Source organism: Ursus arctos, unplaced genomic scaffold (genome assembly GCF_023065955.2).
Source record: "Ursus arctos isolate Adak ecotype North America unplaced genomic scaffold, UrsArc2.0 scaffold_4, whole genome shotgun sequence".
Lineage (NCBI taxonomy): Eukaryota > Metazoa > Chordata > Mammalia > Carnivora > Ursidae > Ursus > Ursus arctos.
The window spans coordinates 45098525-45122982 of NW_026623056.1; the positions used below are offsets into that span (position 1 = coordinate 45098525).

At 36.8% G+C, this 24458-nt stretch overlaps 1 protein-coding gene across 5 annotated transcripts in view; it reads left to right on the forward strand.

The window, feature by feature from the left end:
• CBLB (Cbl proto-oncogene B) overlaps positions 1–24458 on the forward strand; it is a 218560-nt gene that overhangs the window by 137823 nt on the left and 56279 nt on the right. For all 5 annotated transcript variants that reach the window (XM_044381780.3, XM_026492654.4, XM_044381753.3 and 2 more), the window contains exons 10-12: positions 585–788; positions 17127–17312; positions 18903–19268. In XM_044381780.3, coding sequence (XP_044237715.2) covers positions 585–788; positions 17127–17312; positions 18903–19268 — 756 coding nt within the window. The remainder of the gene's footprint in view (positions 1–584; positions 789–17126; positions 17313–18902; positions 19269–24458) is intronic.

The window sequence follows — 24458 nt, forward strand, 5'->3', positions numbered from 1 at the left end:
CAGGCTCTCAGGACAGTTGATGTTTCCTAGATGTCAATTTACTTTCTTTTTTTCCCATTGATTATAAATCAAGATTTTTAAAAACCTAGGCAATTAAATGGAAATATTTAGCCATAGTTGTATACACAGGAACTTCACCAGAATGGCTTGCTTAATTGATACTACTACTTTATTTATGATGAACTTTTATCAAAATGTCCTTTTTATAGAATGTTTAACACTGGAGCCTTTTGGTAAAGAGGGAAATGATTCAATTTCCAGTTTTCTACGGGGCTTTCAAGTTTTGATATATTACAATTGTAAGTGAAAATTCAGGAAAATAATGTTAGGCTCCTTTTCTTTGGTAAATCAAACTTTTTTTTTTAGAGAAGTTTTTCTTTGAAAGTTTGAGATACTGAACATTTATTGTATATTTCGTTGGCTCCGTGTTCTACTCTATTACTTCTTTAAGACAGATCTTCCTTCACTCTCACTGCCTACCCTAAAACTCTTGTTTGCAACTTCTTTTTATAGTTGAAGAACATTGGCCCTTCAGCACTGTTTTATTGGAACAAAGACCAATCACATGTTTTTTGTTTGTTCAGGAGTCAGACGGCCAAGGCTGCCCCTTCTGTCGCTGTGAAATAAAAGGAACGGAGCCCATAATCGTGGACCCCTTTGATCCAAGAGATGAAGGTTCCAGGTGCTGTAGCATCATCGACCCCTTTGGAATGCCCATGCTTGACCTGGATGATGATGATGACCGAGAGGAGTCCTTGATGATGAATCGGTTGGCAAATGTTCGAAAGGTAAAATGATAAAGCACAGGTTTCATGACGCTGGTATGTGGGCATGAGAAAGGACTGATGCTGTCACAGATGGGCTAGGACTGAATTGATTTGGGCTTGGGAAAGAAAGATGGAAGAATTAAAAGGAAGGTGAGGACCTAGGTAATGTTGACAGGTTGATGAAATCCTAGACTGCGAAAGAACTAGCGTCTACTCCAAGTACTCTCACTGGTTTTAAACTTCAGAGTGAGAGATGGTGAGAGTTTTCACATAGAAATAAACATCGTCTAAGACTGACAGGAGCTGATCTGTGAAGAAAAATTAAGAAAGTGAAGAAAAAATTAAGACAGAAAATATAAAAATTGAAAGTGATGAAACGGAATAAAAACAGTCTTTATTGAAGTCTAAAGGAAGTATCTGTTCGAGTTATTTTCTTACTAGGAAAGCCAGCATTCCATTTGGCTACTGAGAGGTCACATAAGATTTACTTTTGTGAATTTACCACAGTATGGGCTTCGCTTATCAAAATTACTGACCCAGAAAATTGACTTTGTCAATTTACTGAGAATGGAGGCTCCTGCCCAGTTGGAGTAGCTAAGCTCACAAAAGGCTAGTCCATGAACTAGAATGCCAACTGAATAATTTACAAGCCAGAAATAGAATGATTAAGAGAACTGGACTCTTAGATATCAGGTTATTCTGTGTACAGAAAGATATATGAAATTTGGATTACACTCAGAAGTTCTGTGTTTTCAAAATCAGAGAAATGGCAATAAGTGGTATGAAAAGATCTGCAAATAGAGTGTGAAGGTGCCCCGTCCCAGCCCTCCTCCTGACTCATGGCAGACAGGGCTCATCAGTCATGGCACTCATCCCCGCTGAGGTCACAGCCTTATAGAGCCTCCACTGAAATTCATTAGGACTTGGCAGGTAACGTGAGTCCTATTTGCCATCTAGGTGGAGTGATGATAACGTTTAATGGCATCAGATCGTTTGCGTCCGTCTCTGTGGTAGGGAAGCCCTTGGGGCAGGAAACAGATGAGGCGTTTGTTTGGGTTACTCCTTCTTGCAGATATCAAAATTTACCTCTGAGGTTCCTGTATTTTCTATATTTCAGCATTCCATTCTCAACAAAGTTGTATACCCTTGGTATTTTTTACATTGTGCCGATACGTCACCATCACCAACGTGGCTATTCTGACGTTTGCGGTCTGAGATTATTTCTACTCTTCAGCTCATTATTTTTCATAAATGTCATAATTTGACTCTCAGAGAAACTACTCTGGATTCTACCCTTTAATCCTGACAACTTAGTTTTGAAGCATGTAATTTCTTTGACCCAAGAGATGGAAGAAAGGAAGTAGTTGTTGCTCAGTATCTTTTAAATAAGCAAAGCTTTTTTTTACGTATTTTTTCCTCTGAACAACTTGCAGAGGTAAATATTCTTCTCATGTTTCAGATAAGGAAGTGAGGACTACACCTGTCACGTGGCTGCGCTAGGAAGTTGAAGAGACCAGATTCTAACTTAATGTCTCTGGACAACAGTACAGTGCTATGTCCTAAACTGCATGTGCAGCTCGCTCTCATGCTGAGTCATGAAATGGTTTCTACTAAGTCAGATTATAGAGTGTATGCTAGACCATTCCTCATACAATATTATTAATTTTAATTATTAGTGGTAATAAAATAGTAACATTGATGATTTCAGTGACAGGGTACTGTTCTGGGTTCTTGAATCCCTGATCTCATTTGATTATTTCACCAACCCAATGAAGAAGCTACTGTTACTGTCCTGTTTTACAAAGGATGAAACTGAGGAAGAAAGAGGTGAAATAGCTTGCCTAAGATCCCAGTAGTACTCAGTAGCAGAACCAATACTTTATTCCAGATTTTCCTAACTTCAAAACTCCAGTTGTGAGCCATCACCCAATATGCCTCTTTTGCCCTCCTTGCAAGATGTCACACACATTGTACTCGATAGAGCGTTAACTACCTGTCCTTTGAAGGTCTTTTCAGTTCTGTAGTATAATGTATATCATGCATAATGACTGACCTCCAATACAATTTTAACCAGAAGTTAAAAACAATTTGAATTTGATCTGGTGATAAAAACATTAAATTCTAGGGGCGCCTGGGTAGCACAGCGGTTAAGCGTCTGCCTTCGGCTCAGGGCGTGATCCCGGCGTTCTGGGATCGAGCCCCACATCGGGCTCCTCCACTATGAGCCTGCTTCTTCCTCTCCCACTCCCCCTTCTTGTGTTCCCTCTCTCACTGGCTGTCTCTCTCTCTGTCGAATAAATAAAATCTTTAAAAAAAACCAAAACATTAAATTCTAAAAATATTTATGCCCTATAAAAATATTAACACCCACACCTACCTAATAGGTCACCAAAAACCCAAGCAAATTCAGTTGAGACTTGCCAACTGATACCTAATGACTATTAAATCTGTTTTCCGGTATACTAGCTATATGTGGCTAATTTAAATGTAAATTTAAAATAATTAAAGTTTAATAAAATATTCCTCAGTCCCATTGAACATACTTTAAATGTTCAATAGCCACTTGTGTCTAATGGCTCCCATATTGACCTGTACAGATATAGAACATTTTCTATAGGTTTTCAGATATCTATTACTGATATAATAGAAATAGCTATTCTCCAGTAGATAATTCTGTTGGGCAGAGCTTTCTTAAATCATCCCTGTAGGCTCTTATTGGAAGAAGCTAGGTCTTGATGCAAAAGACCTTTCCTTTTAATTTGATGACTTAATGGTCTTAGCTTGGCCTGGATATTTGACAGTGATCTAGCACTGGAATCAGCAAGCTGTGGCCTGTTTTTCTTGGTTTGTTTTTCTGTGAGCTAGGAATGATTTTACATTTTATATGTCTATATATTTAAATGAGTTTATAAGTACCTACGTAATTTCCTTGATTTTTTTTTTTTTCATCTTGGCTTGGCTTGCAAAGCGTAAAATATTTACTGTCTAGCCCTTTAAGAAAAAGATCGCAAGCCCCAGGTCTAGACACAGTAAGCATATAAAGAATGTTTATTGAATGCATGGATAATTGGGAATGACAGAAAAATCGTTAAGAAGCATACAGCAGCTCAAGTAGTTCACATGACCTAGGAGGTAATGTTTCCTAGCTAGGAAGAAGGCATTTCACTTTTCTTTACTAAATGGATTTTCTTCTTTCAGTGATTGATGTCAGGGGAGGAGAGCAGGGTCTTAAGAGGAATTCTTTCAAGAACTCTGTATCCTTTAACTGCTCGGGGGAACAGTAGCTGCCCTCCAGGAGTTTAGGGAAAGTTGCCGTCTTGGTCTGTTTCCTGCTGAATTACCTTGAAGCTGGAGCCCTGCTTCAGTGCGACAAGCGATGGGAGTCACTGGTGACAGGAGACACGCAGCAGGATGTTCAGGGCGACTCTCGTGGTCTCCCCACCTCTTCTCACCCACTCGCAGGACCGTGTATGTTTTGTTCTCCCTGGCACACTGGGGAGCTTTCTGTCAAGGGAGCCGAGAGGCTTTTACACGGATCTTCTTTTTAGTTTACCAAGAGAAGAATGGTGGTCTCAGATGTTCGTTGTCCAGAGCAAAGTCCCCCTTCAGTGGCTTAGGTGGGAGTCACAAGGCGCCACTGCAGATTTCTCTCCTTTCCTCTGGCAGTCGTTAGATATTGGAGAAATTTAAACAACTGTCATTATTTGTTTTTAAGTTGAGGAGTCATATTTCAATTAAATGTCTTCATGTGCACTTATCTGCTTCTAGTCAATTAAACAGATTGTAAATTTTATAATATTTCATAAATCCCTGCCGCTTAACTTTCAGTAAAACCTCAATTTTAGTGTAGATGCAAGCATCAATTGTTTCTGACTAATTGGGAAAAACATTGCTGTGACGTTATGTTCTTACAGCACTTTACGTGTACTTCTGTCTCGGGTTACACGAGATTGTTTGGTTCTATTTAGAGGAGCGCCTTCTTTATTAGACTATTAATTCTTAGGGCCAGTGTCGATGTCCTCTTTCTTTTTGTGTTTCCAGGTACATAAACACATGCAGTAAATATTTATTAAATGAAATAATAAATGGACATGCACTCTCACACGTTCTTTGAAATCAGTGACTTAATCTTACACATCTTTCTTTATTCCAAACTGAAGACTGACTATAAATGTACAAAACATCAAATTAGATTCTATTCAGTTCTAACAGCTGAGGTTGTAAACAAATATTACACTTCTATTTTGGCACGATAGCTCTTCTACCTGAATCTTCTCCCTCTCTGTTTTTTCATTCTGTTGCCTCACTCACTCACTCACTCATTTTTAAAACATTTCATTCTCTCAACTCCCAGAGTGACTGTCATTGTCCAGTGGAATGATTCAGTTGTCTTCTATCTTCTGTTTCAAATACTCATCTTCTCCTGTTTATGAGCAGGTTGACGACTATATTGTGAACTAATTTTTGCCTGTCTTAAGCATATTGCATTCTTTAAGTTAGTAATGCTTCTATCATAGCATGGAGGACTGAGCTGTTTGTATATTCCTGTTACCATGGTGATATTCTGTAGCTGGAGTTTATAAATAGTTGCATACTGAACATACAGAATATCTTTTTATTGTTTCTTTCATAAATATAGTAATGCTAATCTTATAGAAGCAAACAGAATGTATAAATCTATAATACAGCGTATGGCTTACCATCCTAGAAATAGTCTATTTGATGATTTTAACTAGAAGATGTTTTAGATTTTGCTTGAAATTGTACCACTGCCTGAATACTCAAGCTGTCAGAATTTCTGGATAATTAGATCTGAGTGAGTCCTCAGAGGAAGTCTAGGGTGTGATTGGTAAGATGGCGTCCTTCTCTCTGACTTCAGTCAGATCAGAGCTAAGAAAAGGTGTCTATTGCCAGTCAGAGGTTTGTTTCATTTTGTCAAAGGTGTAAGGCGTCTTAACAGTTCCTCAGCAATTATGTTGATAGAACATATTTTTCACCAAATATATAAAATTACAAACAAAATAAAGATTTGCATTCAAAATGAAAATGTTCACAGACTGACCTAGTATAGGAACTGAGATTAATTCCTTAGGTCTTAACCGTTACATTTTCTTGAAACTATATTTAAAATTTTAACGAATGGCCATGTAAAAAGAAATACAGGTGTGAACAGAGATCAAAGGAATTATTCTTTTATCCTTTTTTATACATTCTCCTAAAGTTGCCATCATCAGTTAAAATACGTATTACTAATTAAAAACTTCATATATTACCTAATTCTTGCTTTTCCCAATAATAATGTGTGAGGAAAGGACCGATGGTGTTCCTGATCCTGAGGAAAGAGTTCATGTGCACACATCAGTGTTTTTAGGAAAATGTTGCTCTTTTAATGTGACTTAGGTTCCAGCCACAGAGCTCAGGTCCACGTGGGAGTAATAAAGACAAAACTTACAATAAAAGTGAAATACAAAAATAACAATAGACATTCAAAATGTAGGGCATGGTTCTCAACTACAGGCAGGTCTGCCTCCTGAAGGTATTCAGAAATATGTGCAGACATTTTGCTTTTCAGTGACTGAGGGGTGGGAGAAACCTGTGGCATTTAGTGGCCTGAGATACGAGACCTGCAGCAAGCACCCAGAAAGAATTATTCTGCTCACATGCCAGCAATCCTCACCTCTCCCACTGGACGGTGCAGGCAGTCATGGCTGACAGTGAGCAGTCCAAAGTCAACAGGTTCCTTTTGCCATTTAACTGCATTCTGTTTACTGACTTTCCTAGAGTTCTCTGTGCAAAATAGTAGCATTTTTTTTATATTAGTATGGGATTAACCGAGGGAACATCTGCCTTGTCCCAGGGCTGTACGATGTTATAGGTGACTGCAAAGACATTGTTACAGATTCCTTTAAAATGGTTTGAATAATGCGTAATTTAGGAGAAGCAAGCACCTGAACACCGGTACCTCGTTTGAGTCCGCCTCCTGTGGTAGACTGGAGACGGACGCGGTGCCTAGCTCTACTAGGCCTTGCCCTTGTTTTCCTTCCCAGAGACCTACGTAGTGCCTAACGCACAGCGTGCCACTGAGCAGAGGTGGGTTTTTTCCGTCTTGTTTTGTTTTAGCTGAGTGATCGGTAGTGACACTGAAGAACAGTTCCCGGAGTCCAGCCACCTGGCTTTATGTTCCACTTAATATCTTTGTGCCTTGCATTGATTAGTCACCCCCCTGACTCAGTGCCCTTGTCTGTGAAACCCTACTGAGAGTAGATGCGCTAATACAGATAAAGCCGTTGGAACAGTGCTGGTACCTAGTGGATGTTAAGTATGAGTTGTAATTAACATTATTTTGTAGACTGTTATTTATGACGAGATACTGCTGTGCTTCTGAGAGTTAAATATCAGTATTTTTGAGATGTCTATGGAAAGTTTTTATTTTCTTTTAGATACTGTTAGCTATCATTATTTAGAAAGAACTAGACACCAAAACTGTGTTGGTTTGGCAAGCAATTGGTGGTATTTCTTTGCTATATTACTATCTACATAGTTATGATATCATGGCATGGCCACAGTAAAATAATTTATTATAAAATCATCCTTGAGGTTTAAAACTCAAAGAAAATGCAGAATTGCCAACATGTCAGCTGAAATACAATTTTAAACACTACATAATTTAGATAAGCTTACAGTAGTCTTGTTTTCCACATACGTAAATGAAAACAATTAAGTAGTCTCTAAAGTACGGTGAAGAGCACAGTAACTAAATCGTAATTGTTGTTCAAACCAGCTGTACCTGGTATTTTGCAAAGCAGTATGGGTTTCACATGAGGGCATTTTTCAGCCACTGAAGTTTATTCCTTTAATCCCCAGAATGTTCTTGTTTCTCAGCCATTTCTTTGGAAATATTTCTGAATCATATATCACCCTTCCCTGACTTTTCAAAATTGGTTATGCAGCTGAGTGAATCACAGGGCATAAGAAGCCACTACAATCAGCCTGACGTACTTCTTGAAGCTTACATTTGCTATGAGATTTCAGGGGAGGTTGCATGAAGAGGGGGGAGCCATACATTTAAATTAAAATTGCGTATAATACTTGGATCAGGATGCAAAATTCATATAGATGTTTAAAGTAAAATATAAACTTCAAAGAAATTTCAGGGCTGTGGATGCTGGTCACTGCCAGGGGCTTAGGTCCTCATAACAGTTCCTGCAGGGGGAAGCAGCTTAGCTCAGTGTAGTGAACACTGTTTAACGTCTTAATGGAGCAGCGTCTCTGGGGTTATTCCACTTGTGAGGCTGTTTGCACTTGTTTGAAGTGTAATTTTATCAACCACCTGTCAAACCTTAGGAAAAGCAACTCTTCCTTCCACTCAGTAGTTCTCCAAGGTTAAGTTTCTAACCCTTTACCCATTCTTCACTCCTTCTAATTTGTAGTATCTAAAAATTTCTGGAAGTTGTTAGTGGGATGTAAACAATAATAATTTAAAACAGCGAACCTCATTGTATACACAAATCAAATATCTGTATGCTTAGTGAGGTAACAAGGTGCCTTGCATTATGTTCTTATAGGAAAAAAATGCAGCAGAAATTTTCCCCCTCTTTAGAGGACTATTTTTGGGGTAAGGGGACTGGTTGGTTTTGTTTTGTTTTGTTTCATTCCTGTATTTTAAGACTTTTAGAGTGGTTTTAGATTCACAGCCAAAGTGAGGGGAATGTACAGAGATTTCTCATATACCCCCTGTTCCCACACATGTGTAGTAGCTTCCCCCATGGTCAACATCCCCCATCAGAGGGGCACATTTGTTACAACTGATGAACCTACATTGATACAACATTAACACCCAGATTCCATGGTTTCCATTAGGGTTCACTTTTGGTGTTGTACGTGGCTATGGGATTGGACAAATGTCTGTTGACATGTGTCCACTATAATAGTATCATGCGGAGTATTTTCACTGCCCTAAAAATCCTCTGTGCTCTACCTTTTTTAGAAGGTCATATAGTTGGAATCATACACTACATACCTTCTCAGATTGGTTTCTTTCACTGAGTAATATACATGTAGAGTAGGTTTAGTTTTCTAAGACCACCAAACGGTCTTCCAAAGTGCCTGTATCATTTTATATTCACACCAGCAATGAATAAGAGTTCCTGTTCCCCCACATCCCCTCCTGCATTTAGTGTTGGCATTGTTCGTGATTTGGGCCATCAGAGAAGTACAGAGTGGTATCTCATTGTTTTAACTTAAATTTCCCTGATGATATATGACGAGAAGCATCTTTCCATATATGCTTATTTGGCATCGGCATGCATATCTTTGGTGAAGTGTCTGTGAGGGTTTTTGACCCATTTTTTAATCCAGCTGTTTTCTTATTGTTGGGTTTTAATGTGGGTTTTTTTTTTTTTTTTGTATATTTTGGATAACGGTCCTTTACAGATGTGTCTTTTCCAAATATTGTCTCTTAGTTTGTAGCTTGTTTTTCTATTCTCTTGATGGTTTCTTTTACAGAGCAGAAATTTTTAATTTTAGTGATGTCTAACTGAACCGGTATTTCTCTCATGGATCATGCCTTTGGTGTTGTATCTAAAAAGTGATCACCAAACCCAAGGTCATCTTTATTTCTCCTGTATCTTCTGGGGTTTTATTAACTGTTATGAAGGTACAAAGTCTTTTTCCAAATGTATTTATTTATTTATTTATTTATTTATTTATTTATTTAGCATACGGATGTTCATTTGATTCAGCACCATTTGTTGAAAAGACTGTGTCTGCTCTACTGTATTACTTTTGCTCTTTTGTCACAGATAAGTTGACTGTTTTTATGTGGGTCTATTTCTGGGCTCTTTGTTATGGTCCACTTAAGTATTTGGCTATTCTTTTGACAATTCCACAGAGCCTGGATTATTGTGGCTTTATAGTAGGTGTTGAAGTCAGGTAGTGTCAGTCCTCTAACTTTGTTCTTCTCTGATATCATGTTGGTTTATTCGTGGTCTTTTGTCTCAGTATAAACTTTAGAAGTTTGACAATACAAACAAAATAACTTGCCAGGTTTTGATTGCAATTGCATTGAATCTGTAGATCAAATTGGGAGGACTTTTCTCTTTTACTCTCATTTCTCCCTAAATTCCTACAGTTTAAAGCTTCTGGAAGTGGGGCGGTAGATAAGCAGGGCATGATTCTATTGCTTTTACATCACATTCCTCATATAAGTTTTGCTTATTATCTAAAAGAAAACAGTGCTACAGGTATTCCAAAATAGGTAACGTAAGTCATAATTGCATTTGGATGTGTGCATGTGTGTGTGATGATTGTTTATGTAATGGATACCCTCAGAATAATATTCAGTATAGGCTGTTCTATAAAAGACTCTAGGTTTTATGTTCACAAATTAACATGAGAAAGAACCAAGAGGATAGTTAACAGCAAGGAAATGATACTTAAAATATTGTATTTTTATGATAAAAGTTTTCTTAGTGTCCTTCATTAATTTTCCTGCATTTAGAGAAAAACGTTGACCTTCTAAGAGTCCTTCTCGTCATCCTTATAATATGCGGATCTACCTTGTTCAGATATGAAAATTCATTAAGTAAAAATCTTGTTACAAGTATTATAAAATTGACTTTGATTATCTCTGGGATTGTCAGTACTCTCATCTTATTAGTAATTGGAGAGGTTTTCTCTTGTCCTGTTTTTAATAATAGCCTGGCTGGGTTTGAGATTTCTTACCAAATGTTTTGCCATTTCCATAATAATGGATCTTATTAAAGGTTTTATAAAATTGCTCTTTAGAAGGTGTGGATAAAATGAAGAGTGACTAAAATAGAATGAATCCCCGATTATTATTGGTAATTGCTGCGTGTGCTGAGATGGGCTTTTGACTACTTTACTTCTTGGGCCTTTTCTCTCGGGATTTTCTGTTAAAATTGCAAATTCGGATTTCCCTATTCATCATGGCGGTCATTAGCATCCTATTCGGAATGCTGAAGAATTCTGTAAAGTTGGTCAGAGAAATAAAGAATAGCATTTATTCATTTGAGGAAGCAAAGGGCTAGGAAAAATTGTTAAGTATGTAGACATAAAAGAATCAGATGTGGTCTTTAAATTTCTAGAGCACCAGGACTCCAATTTGTTAAAGATGTACTCATCACTACCAGTATTAAAGAACTTAGAAGAAATTGTTAGTGAGACGAATATGCTGGTAATATAGGCAGGAGTTAAGGTGCTCGGCTTTTGTATTTTGAAAGGAGCTGAAATGAAAAAAGATAATTTATTCTAAAGTTCTGAAAGCAAGTGTAATAGTAGAAAAAAATGAGAATTACCCAAAATCAAGATAAAGAATGAAATTATAAAAAATCAAGCATTCTGTAATGTGAAAGGATAGTTCCATCCTCCCAACTCTTGTAGTTGCATTTATGTAAATGATTGTTTTATATGGTGCAGTAAATTCTATACAGTTAATTCCATGTCCATACCCTACTTCCTATACTTTACTAGTTAATTTTCCATAGCTTTTCATTTCTTTATCCTATCTTAATAGAGTAGACAGATAAAGAGGGAGTAACCAAGAAAGGACTCCATTTAAGGCAGTGGCGAAATGGACATGGTCTTTTAAAGTATCGCTTGATTACCATGCCTTCTTATTACACTAATTAGATTTTATTTATTCATTAGGAGATTAAAACCAGAAGAACAGAGGTAAATTCTCTACCATAAAATAATGAAGAAAATAAATTTAAAAAGTTATTTACAACAATTATAATATAATAGAGGTTCACTATCCTACTAAATAAAGAGCTCGTTCCAATCAGTGAGGGGTACATAAAAGAAAATAATATAGATAATGAGACAAAGAACATACAAAGCCAGTAAGCCAAAGAAGAAATACACGTGGCAAAAAATATTGCATTTTTTTCTAAGTATTAAAGCAGTTCAAATTGAAACATCAGCACGTGCCACTGAAATGCCAATAAGCTATCGAAGTAAACAAAAAATCCAAAACTAAAAATACTTTATGCTTTTGAGGTTTGTGCAGTGGTAACCATCACACATAACTGGTAGAAGAATAAATTGTTTTTACCATCTGGACAGCAAAAGGTCTTATGCATACTCATAAATACCTAGTTTAGTTATGAGCCTATTATCCTATGCTCAAAACATTCTGTGATTCTGCCCTTAAAAATTAAATGCATGTCAAGTATAGTCAAATAAAAAGTTTTTTTAATTAAAGTCAAAGTCTCTACAAAAAAATTAAAATGTGTAAGACCAAAGACTTTTTTATGTTATTACTTTATAATAGAAAAAATTTGAGAACAGCCCAGTCGTTCATGGCAGGAAATAATTATGTAAATATTGGTATATCCATATCATTCACCCTTTAAAATTATATTCATGAAGACTGTTTAATGGCAGCTAGAATTCTTTTGCTATAATACTGTTAGCCAATGTAGAGTAGATTAAAAATGTGCGTATGTGATTAGGAAACATCACCAATGGTTGTGTGTGCATGTTCTCAAAATCTCTTTGTATTTTCTTATAATTCCAAATTATGTGCAGTGAATTATGTTCTTTAAAATGAGAAAAAAAGTGGAACAGTGAAAATGCAATTGTGAAGGCATGAGAAGTGCGCCAAAATCTATACAACCTATCTATTATGGTGAGCAGTTTGACAACATGCATACCCTAACCCTGTTAACCTCCTCTTAACTCCGTTTGCTCTTATTATTTATTTCCATATTTAAGATGTTCTCCAGCTCAAGGTGAAAAAATAAAAATGTTAAATTTTAGAAGTTTATGCTAATGATCAGAATCAATAACAGCAAATAATCCAAATGACATTTTTGACTTTTGAATGCCATTGTAAGACTTTAGTCTAATTATTCTTTTAGATATTTGATTTTGTTTAGGCCTGATAGCAAGAGGAATTGTCTAGGACAAACTAAGAAATAAGGGCGGGAATCTTTTGTTTAAGGGTATCTCTAACAGAATTATCTTTTGGTAGTGAAGATGAGCCAACTTTGGAACTTTGGAAATGGAAGAGTCGCATTTTATCACTTCTATATCAGAGGAGTCAATACTCCTACTTATATCATCCAAATAAAAATTAAATGTTTGGTAGCACCTTTTATTTCATATTTCATTTAATTTTGTTCACCCATAAAGTTTCCATGAAATGGATTAACCTTTTTTTAATTTACAGGTAACAATATTAACAGGTGGGCGATTTGTGCAAGACTGCGTGGCATTTTAAAGTTCTAGCTGAAATTCAGATATTACATATAGAAAATATATGTGGATGAAGTCAGAGTATATATTTAATTATATGGTTATTTTTTTAATTATATGGTCATTTGTTTTTTTATAATCAGTTGGCTTTAGGACTTCAGTTTGACAGCCACACTTGAAATTCAAGTGTATCCCTATCAACAAAAATACCTAACTGTTATTATATAGGATTAAATAAGTGTTTTCCTGATCTTCTACTCAAGAAGTTTTATGTATGTGTATTAAATCTGCATTTCTATACAGAATGGAGATGGTAATGATTATGAGGAATATTGGACACATCAGTAAGAGGTAGTTAAGTTAGAATAGTTCAGTCTTAGAAGTGAAACCCGAGCCAGAGAGTAAGTTCCAGGTTTGTTGTTTGTTGTTGCTATTTTCCCCAACAAATGCCTTTATCACACATCAGAAGTAGAGACCAGTAAATGGCCTGAGTGATCTTGGGATGGGGATTAGACCTGTAGAAGAAGACACAGGAGGAAGAGCTGAGGGACATGTCGGATTGTAGAATCTATTTGGAAAATAATGTAAATCGGTAAACTAAAGATGACTGGCCACATGCCTTTGTCACAGCTCGGCTTTAGAGGCATTTGTCGTTCCTCTCTATGTAGGCGAATTCTGATACTGCAGAATCACAGTCCTTTAAAAGGCCATTAAATATTCAAATATTATATAGAGGTAGAGATATAATTTAAAGGGGAAATAATTTTAGATCTACATTAAATCAATCTATTTGCTTCTCTTTATTTTCAGAAGGGAAAAAAGGGCCAACTTTCTATTCTCATTGAGTTGATAAATTTTGACATCATGAATTTTTAATGTCTCATCTAAGAATTTAATTATGAGCTAGGGTGTGAAGCATTGTGTTAGGTGTCTTTTCTCCTTAGACTATCAAATAGGAAGGAAAAATGGTGATTATTCAAATATATTAAAAGTGGCCATTTGTGTAACCATCTACTAAAACTGCCTACTAAAAATGTTTACAAACGTTCATTAAATTTTGCCAGCAATGAAAGTTAATGCAAAGTTTCAGTACTCTTAATTACAGAATTGTTCATAGAGCGAAAGGTTCAGCAAAGAATAATGCATTATTAATCTAAAGGGCACTGTTAAATTATCTACTCTTATGTGGGGATTTTACTATACTTCAGGGGAACTCAGGAAAATAAATAAATCATGGTAAATTTAGTCCACATAATTAATAAAAATGAAATGTTCTTTGTTTCTTCACATACAAATATATCCTCCATAAAAAAATACTTTAACTAAGTCAACTTACAGATAGAGTAATGCTTCACCATGAATTAGTTTTTCAGGAGGATGGTGTATAATTACCTTGAGAGTACAGTATGAATTGTGCTTAAGCAAGATCTGCTTCCAGGTATATTCAGGAAGCTGTTGAGTGAGTGCTTACCTGGAAGTATTGAGAAGTTCAAGGTTATTGCTGCACCACACACACGGGTTTGGCTGTCTCTCCTGAGGGTTTTCCGTATACCCTTTCAGTATCTAATAGTTCACTCATTCCACATCAGATCCATCCTTTATTTAAACATATCAGGAATGTGGTAATTTTAAATATTAGTAATTAAAGCACAAGTCAAGGTCTAATAGTGATGGTGGGCTGTTGGCTGTGTCAGAATTCTCTTTTTCAGGTAATGAAGGACGCAGGGAGAGAGTTGTGGAAGAAGAGTGCTCAGAGGGGCAGAGGTTTTATTCAGCAGTCTGCTTTGTGTGCGCCTCGCACAGAAAACTGTGTGTGCAAACAACCAAACAGATGAAGTGCTGTGTATTCATCCTCTCTCTCTCCGTGTGCGTGCGTGCGTGTGCGCGTGCGCGCGTGTAGTCTGGAACAGGAACTGTGGATAGTTCTGCTTGAGTCTGTTTTGTAAAGGACAATAACCAGATCAACAGAGCATTTTTATCGTGCTGTTTCGCTAATTCTCAGAGAGTGTAATTTATCCGAACGGCCATTGTGGAGAGTTAAAGATCCTGTGGCAGCTCCCGATCTAAAGTACTGTGATACTGTGATGCACATAGTTTACCTCAGGAATTCTTTCTGTTATGTGTATGATCATTTTTGGATCATGTTTATTCCACAACGTTCAAATTCCTGACCGTGTGAGGCTCCATGGCTTTTTGGGTAGATTGTGATCTTATTAAGAATCACTGGCTACATTAAAGTCAGTTTATTGTGACTACAGAGTTTCTCCTTTTTCTCTTCTAATTTAGTAACAATTGAGTTTTTTTTTTTTTTTTTTTGCCTTATCGCAGGGTGAGAGATATAAAAAAGAATCATGGAATTACTAAAAAGAAGACAAGGTTCTTAAAATTGTCATGTAAAATTATGGGTAAATTTGTTGACCTATTTTAGTTATTTGGCACCTTGAGAAGCAAAAGAATTGGTAGTTTAGCAATGTCATGACAATATTCAGGCATATCTGAGGTATTGTCTAGAAGATTTTGTGTAGCCACTCAAATTTATTTTAAGAAGCCTCGGGTGCCTGGGAGGCTCAGTCAGTTAAGCATCCGTCTCTTGGTTTCAGCTCAGGTCATGATCTCATGGGTCATGAGATCAAGCCCTGCCTTGGCCTTCCTGCTCAGTGGGGAGTCGGTTTGAAGATTCTCTCCCTGTGCCCTGCCCCCACTCTCTGTCTCTCTGTCTCTCTCTCTCCGTAATACATACACAGACCTTAAAAAAAAAAAAAAAGCCTTTACAGTGGGGACCATAACTCCCCTCTCCTAAAGTGTGGTCTGTGCATAGTGACTTCCTTGCAGAGAGTACAGTATGGACAGGGGGAGAAAATGGAGTAACTCGACAGGGAAGAAACCTTGACAGATAGTACCTTAGCCATGTAATCAAGGTCAGCATCAACAATGATGAGTCATATTGATGGTGTGGACGTTGATATGATGTGGTTAGAATATTACTTGACCTTTGTCTTCCTTCCAAAGCCCCATAGCCCTCGTCTAATCCTGAGAAAAACACCAAACAAACACCAATTGTAGTTAATTAGAAAAAGCCTTACATAATGTAACTAAGTATGGATGTGAAACAAATCTATCACCCTCTCTCAGATAAAGACAGAATGACTAAATCTTTGTCACTGTTGCTACAGCTCGAATTAAATTGTCAATTGTTGACATTGACTGCTCTTATAAAGGTGAGTAATGTTAGGGGGAAACACTCTAAAAATACTAGTATTAGGAAACAGATGACTATCAAAGCATAGTGGGTATAAAAATCAAACCTAGATCTCCAAAAAGCTAGTAACTTAGCCTTGAAAAGGAAATTGCCTGATATTTCATAGCAGAATATTGTTTACCTTGGTAAGGCTATTTGATTAATTAGCATGTTTTTTATATGAAATCACAATCAGGTTATGTCACATTAAAAAAAAAAATTCCAAAATAAAAAATGTTACATATATACAAATCAAAGTACTTGCTACTGGCTTTTCGATGCCATTTTATCTAGAAGACAAAGTAGAAAACCTTTAGTAGCAAACAAAAGCATTTAGCTCGAGGATTTCTTTTCCATGTGAAGTCCTGGGGAAAAAACAATTTGGCTGTTTTTATTTTAAATACACATTTTTATTTTTTAAACCCTGCCTGATATAATTGGTTTGTACGAAAGTAGGCTATGCACTGGATATATATTTTGTATAGAACAAAATGACTTCTAAGTTCTAGAATATACTATAAATCAAGGATTTAAGAAAATTTCATAGTATAGAAACCAAGAGCGATGGGCATTACTGCACTGTGTATTTCTGGTTTCCTCATAAAATGTGGACGAGCTTCTATGGGAAATGTTTGCATTTGATTGTTCTTAAACTATGCTTTTGCTCTTCTTTTTTCCTAGGCCTTGTCTGCAATATGTAGGAGAAACTTACCCCTTTATTCTTTACATAGTACTGCCCTTGAGGAACAATGTGAGCACTTTCAATCTATTAATCAGAGTAAACTGAGTTTAACAGATGTTCAATGGCAGACACCTTCTCAAACCAAATGTCTTCCTTAAGAACTGAAAGGCATACACTTTACACATGAAATCAATATCCTCTTTCTCCTTCTCTATTCTAGTGCACTGACAGGCAAAATTCACCAGTCACGTCACCAGGATCCTCTCCCCTTGCACAGAGAAGAAAGCCACACCCAGATGCGCTCCAGATCCCACATCTAAGCCTGCCACCAGTACCTCCTCGCCTGGATCTAATCCAGAAAGGCATCGTTCGGTCTCCCTGTGGCAGCCCAACTGGTTCACCAAAGGTAAACTGGTTTTATTAGAAACACAGATGATGTAAGTGACACTTATTGATTGCTCAGGTTCCTTTGAATTCCATTACTTGCATTTCTTGTGCTCTTGACTGTTTTGAAGAACTTTGATGTGTTTCTCATTCTGTCTATGATGAGCCCACTATCCTGTTTCTGCTTTATTACTGTAAAAGTTACAAAATGATTCAGAAAGAGCATATGTCTGTAATATCTCCCTGGTTTGCAAAAATGCATAGAAGAGTAAATATAGCTATTCCGTAAAATGGATTTAAAAAGTCATTATATGTATTAAAATGAATTGTATGCCCTTATCAAATGATATTTTATGCTCATTTTCATTGTGTCATGACAAGAAAAAATGTTATGGGAGTATATTTGCATAAGGGCTTACGATGTGATAAATTATCACCCATGTTTCAAGGTGACTCAGAAGAGGGAATTATTTGTAGAGTATTTTTATACCTAAAGGAATTAATTACAAAGAATTACAATATTTGCAAAGTAATTACATTACTCTTTAACATTAAAGACATAATTCTAACTATGTAAATCTATGCCCATGGTTTGTTTTAATTTTGTGAGGACTTATTTTTCCAAATTTGATAAGCGCATATTTTGCTTTATTAATTATAAGACTGAAAAAGTTAATTCCATTGATAATATGCTTTAGAGTCTAAAATGAGTCAGAACCACAATATTTTAGTAGTATTTAGTAGTATTTGATTGTTCTCGATTACAGTAACTTGGTTTTAAAATCAGATTAAGATTTTTTAGGGTTGCATTTAGTTAGAATTATGTAAACATATAGCACATTCCTCTTTTCTGTAATATTTTCTAACCATAAAAGCGCAAAATCGTTCATCAGATGAACCATGTAAATAAAAATAAAACCATGACAGTCACATAGATTCAGTTCAGGTGCATGTACCTTCATATTTCCAAATGGGAATTAAACAGATTTTTTTCATTTTAAGGATCCATACACATTCAGATAAGTTCTACAAATAATGACGCTCTATTATTTATGATTTCCCACTATTCTGGTAATAACTGGTAAAACACAGGATCAGAGCAAATTTGCCCCTTATCAGTTGCTTTATGTTGCGGTAGCAAATATGAAAATGGCAGAACCAACACTTTCATTCTTTCAGAGAAACTACAAATTAAGTTGCTCTTTCAAAAAGTAAAACAACAGCAACTTTGAGTTTCCTTTATCTCTCCTAAATTGTGTAAAGGTGCAAATAAATTAAGGACTAAATATTATTTTTAGTCAGTCAAAATCATCACATAATTTTGATATTCTGCTACTTTTTCTTGTATAGTCTTTATAGTCTTTAACATTCAGGTTTATGTATTCGTTTACACGGAAAATTCTAATGAGATATATTTACATAAGCTTTTCATTAGTTTTTAAAAATGTCAATAATTGATGATAAAAAGAAACATTAAAAGATGACACAGGAATCTAATAAAATTCCACTATGGCTTAGAAAACAAAAGTGATAATAGACCAGTCTGGGAATCGTTTTCTCAGTGTATGATACAACTTCTAATTTATTTATTTTTTCCATGGTATCTCTTCAGTCTTCTCCTTGCATGGTGAGAAAACAAGATAAACCACTCCCAGCACCACCTCCTCCCTTAAGAGATCCTCCTCCACCTCCACCTGAGAGACCGCCCCCCATCCCACCTGACAACAGACTGAGTCGTCACTTCCATCACGCGGAAAGTGTGCCTTCCAGAGACCAGCCAATGCCTCTTGAAGCCTGGTGCCCTCGGGATGTGTTTGGAACTAATCAGTCGGTGGGATGTCGACCCTTAGGGGATGGCTCTCCAAAGCCCGGAATCACAGCAAGTTCAAATGTAAATGGAAGGCACAGTAGAATGGGCTCTGACCCTGTGCTTATGCGAAAACACAGACGCCATGATTTGCCCTTAGAAGGAGCCAAGGTAAGAAATAAAGCAGAAGCTAAACAATCTTCTCAAACTCTTCTGATAGGAGCTAGTATAATAGGTTGGGCAGTGGTTTTTTGTTTTTTGGGTTTTTGTTTTGTTTTGTTTTGTTTTTTTGCCTCGTGTGGCACTTCCCTGAAGGTCTTTAATTATCTCCAAGTTATAAATAATCAGAAGCTCATTAAAACTTAAAAGAAGTCGGGAAGAAGGTTCTAAGTAATGATTTAATTTTAATGTGAAGACACTATAGATAATTTGCAGGAGATTTATTTCACCTTCCCTTATTTCATCTGCCAAAACCTTTTCCTATTAATAACTTGTTGGTGGGAGAATCAGCACTGTTGTGTTTTTTGGGTTTTCTTTTTTCTTTTTTAACTCACCTCGTTCTATCTAATCTGAAAAAAGTTGATTATAGCGTATCATAAATTGGCCATTGGAATTGTTGCCAAGGACAGTGACCTTGTGCATCCAGGTAAAATGAACTTCTCCCATACATTAAGATACCACTTCCAGGTCACTCTTACAGAGCAAGCTCTTTCTCCATAAAACTGAAAGAGACTCACACGTTTGAGCTCTAACTTGAAAGATAGCACCACTATCATTTATAGACCCAGGAAAGAATTTAAGCTCACAGGGAACCAAAGAGGCAGCAGCAGAAATCATTGAGGTTAGAGTTCTTGGTAGGCCCTTGGCAGAGCTGTACTGTACTATTTTCTCGTATTTGCTTCCATGATATTTTTGGCTCTGAGATCAGATGGTTGCCATCTTCCCTCAGCTGAAGGAGGCTTTGCCTCCTTTTGAAGACTGTAATATTAAAGTGATGCCTCTATGCTGATCTTTACTTGTTATTTTAGGAGAGTAATCAATTCCTTCAAAATAAGTTTGCAGTTGGTAAGTTCACCATATATTCAAGAAAAAAAGAAATATGAATTTTGACATGTCTTCAACTTCTCTGTGTGTGTGTGTGTGTGTGCGTGCCCACGCATATGTGCACGCACGCACATGCTTGTGTGTCAAGGTTAAGTGATGAGGAAAACTTTGTATAATAATATTTAACTTCAGAGATTCTAGGGTAGCCAGGATCTGAAGAGTCAAAATTTCTATTGTGGCATTCAAAACAAAGGGGGAGGAGTGGGGGGAGTTTGCCATGATTCTTAGCCAGTGACTCACCTGGGTACCTTCGTATTTTAAATATATCATCTGTTTTAAATATAAAGATCTCTAAAGGTTTTCCCCAAAGTCATCTAAACATGTAAATGTAAGAAAAAGTACTTAAAAAGCATTTTTATAATGTTTTCTGAAAATGGAGTGTTATCTTCCTCAAATGTATATTTCTACCACCTAGAATCTGGATTGGAGGGATCTGCCGGGTTTTTTTTTTTTTTTTTTTTCTTTTTTTCCATTAACCTCTATAACTTTTCATTCATACCTGGCCATACTTGTCTTGAGAAGAGTGTTGGAATGAGCTCTGACATGAATTGACTGGTTATGTTTCGCAACATACTACAATTTATTTCTTGAATGGACTTTGGAGATACTTATAATAATTATCTTAGCTAATTCATTGAAGACCTCTTATTTCCAGGTTCTTTTACATAATATGTTATACAGTTTTAGCACTAATATAAACCCTGCCCTTCGAAGCCCTAGAACACTGGCTGTTAATTTTTGTATGGAAGGTTGCCATTTTTTAAATTGGGGTTATAATTTTGTAGGTTATAGGTATGAAATTTTATTATGTTAACTATAGGTATAAAATATTAATAGTGACTTCAATTTTAAAGATTCCTTTAAATGTTTTCTATGTGAACTTTTGTGTCCTGATCATTGATGCATATTAATGTCCCAGAGAACATTGAGTAAATTGCACAATGTCTTTTAGTGAAATCTGGATTTTAATCTTTTTTAGTTCTGGCTAATTAATCCTCATTAAGATTCTTTAAGGTGTAATCTCATGTCGTGTGTATTAATAATGCAATGTTTATATTCTCAAAGTTAATTTCATGTTACAATCAGACATAAAGTTTTAACCAAAATTAGACTTCTAAGATTTATACTTCAGTCTAGTTGTTCAACTTCTATGGTGGATTATAAAGAAGGATTTATATATAGTTAATGTAATAAGTAATGTAAAACAGGTGTCTCCTCTTTTTCTCTTTTATTATCTTTATAAAGGAACTTCGGTAGACCACAAGGTACATCATAATTTACATACAGTGGAAACAGCCTAAGTCCTCTTCTCATTTCACTGTTGGGAACCCTAAGAGGCTGGCTTTCACTAACATCTGACAGAGGATGGGGTCCATCTGGGATCCTGTGGTTCTCAGTGTCTGTGATCCTGCCTTGGAGTTTGTTTCTCACCTTACGTCTTTATAGTTCCTGCATCCAAACTGGTTAAATTTCACATTCGTAAGTGCTTTCTGTATGCAAGACCCTCCTCGTGTTCAGGATAACCAGAATCCCAATGTTCTCTCCCCTTCCAAATTTAAGAAAGTGTTTTTATGGCAGAGAGCTCCTTCAGGCAGAAGGAAAACAGACAAGGCAAACCTGGTAGCTGCATTTTAACAGGACTAAAAATCTTACCAGCACAGATCAACCAGGCTCTGGAATCAGAACGAAGTCTTCCTGTTCTAGAATTTACTTTGTGGAGCTGAGCAACGTACTACATCTTTGCCCCAACTCCACTTCTTTTTCTTATCTTTATTTTAAATGAATAGGAAGATTTATTTATAACATAAAAAATATTTCCTTATTCTTTTTTAAATTCCAGTATAGTTAACATACAGTGTTCTATCAGATTTCAGGTGTACGATATAGTGATTCAGCCCTTGCATACGTCACCCTGTGCCCCTCACCGCAAGTGCACTACTTAATCCCCATCACCTGTTTCCCCTCCATCCTCCCACCCACCTCCCCTCTGGGAACCACCTGGTACGTCTGGTAACCATAGTTCAGAGTGTTTCCTGGCTTATCTCTCTTATTTTTCTTACTTTATAAAATGGAAGAATAATAGTACCTTATCTAGGAGAATAGTCACCCTCCAAATACCTAAATCCTCCTACTCCTCCGGTCTGGAATAAAACCAAAAGTAACAGCTAGACATGAAGGAGCCGTAGAAGTTGTAACAGTTGTAACAGTTGACATTTTCATTCAAAATAGTCGTCCTATTTTTTTTTTTTTTTTACAGATTTAAAGCCAAAATCATCCTCTCTTTCTCTTCTTTCTCTCTTTTTATTTAGCTAATTCCTAATGAGTACTTGGTAAGCACTTGGTTGCTGAGCTATACAGTATATAAGCTGGTGAGAGAAGCAAGAGTGTGGTGTGTATGTGCTGGGGGGGGCGAGGGCAGAGCGGGGAAGGGGCTTGGAAGAAGAGGACATCCATGATATACAAGGGGGAAAAACAGTTTTTAATGTATTTTTCCAGCACTGGCCTTCAGCCAAAAGTAGCATGTAATTTTCTTGTTTGAAATAGGAGTTTTTTTCCTCCTATTTTTCATGAGAATGCTGAATGTTACAATGTATCCTCACCCTCCATACCTGGTGTGTAGTTTTTAAAACATTTTATCATGAAAATAAAGGGGAAAGGGATCTAGATATTTGGGAGTTGATGTATCTTCACAAAACCCATCAGTCTCTCCAGTTGTAAGCAAAAACATACTTGTGTGAAATAGGAACAACTATCGTTTAGACTTGTTTTCATTAGAGGGAATACTTCAAATGAACTATTAACTTACCATTTTAAAGATAAAAAAACTTGAGTAAGCACGAAATGCTTAAATTAGAATTCGATGTACCTGCTGGGGGATTCATCAAATGAACACCCGTGAATGCAGAGACAACTTGCTGTCCTTCACCGTGTGTCCTCTGTCACTGTGCCTCTTCCCACCATCCATTAGAGGCATTTGCCCTTTTTTTTGCATCTTCACTAGATAAATGGTAAGGGGAGCAAGAATAAATTAAATTCTAATTACACCATTTGCTACTTGTAGAGAGCTATGAGGGAAAGAGCCATTCAGCCCATCGTTAAAATGAAGTGTAAGAATTTTCTGTGACTTTCATTGACTCCCTTTTCTCTCCTCCCTCCCACCTAGCATCATCGCATTAGCTAAGGTAATACTTTACTTTTAACATGAATCTGCAAGCTAAGAGTTATTATTAGGTTTATTTGTCTTGTTTTATTGGTAAGAAATTTCTTTCCTGTAGTACTGTTTCCTTTCTCTGAAATTCCTGAATATTAGCCACATTAGAAACCTGCTCCTTTTTTTTTTTTTAACATTTTAAGATTTGTAATGAATATTCATCTAAGACTCATGGGTCACATTACACTTTTTTTTTTTTTTAAAGATTTTATTTATTTATGTGACAGAGAGACAGCCAGCGAGAGAGGGAACACAGCAGGGGGAGTGGGAGAGGAAGAAGCAGGCTCATAGCAGAGGAGCCTGATGTGGGACTCGATCCCGGAACGCCGGGATCACGCCCTGAGCCGAAGGCAGCCGCCTAACGACTGCGCCACCCAGGCATCCCCACATTACACTTTTGATGCAATGTTCCATGATCCTTATTTGCATATAACACCCAGTGCACCATGCAATATGTGCCCTCCTTAATACCCATCACCGGCCTATCCCAGTTACTCCCCCCTCCGAAGCCCTCAGTTTGTTTCCCAGAGTCCATAGTCTCTCATGGTTCATTCCCCCTTCTCCCCTTCTGTTTACCCCCTTCATTCTTCCCTTCCTTCTCCTGCCGATGTTCCTGCTATTTATGTTCCGTAGATGAGCGAAACCATATGATAATTTTCTTTCTCTGCTTGACTTATTGCACTTAGCATAATCTCCTCCAGTCCCGTCCATGTTGCTGCAAATGTTGGGTAATCGTTCTTTCTGATGGCTGAGTACTATTCCATTGTATATATGGACCACAACTTCTTAATCCAGTCATCTGTGGAAGGGCATCTCAGCTCCTTCCATGATTTAGCTACTGTGGACAATGCTGCTATGAACATTGGGGTGCATATGGCCCTTCTCTTCACTACGTCTGTATCTTTGGGGTAAATACCCAGTAGTGCAATTGCTGGATCATAGGGTAGCTCAATTTTTAACTTTTTAAGGGACCTCCACACTGTTTTCCAAAGTGGCTGTACCAACTTGCATTCCCACCAACAGTGTAAGAGGGATTCCCTTTCTCC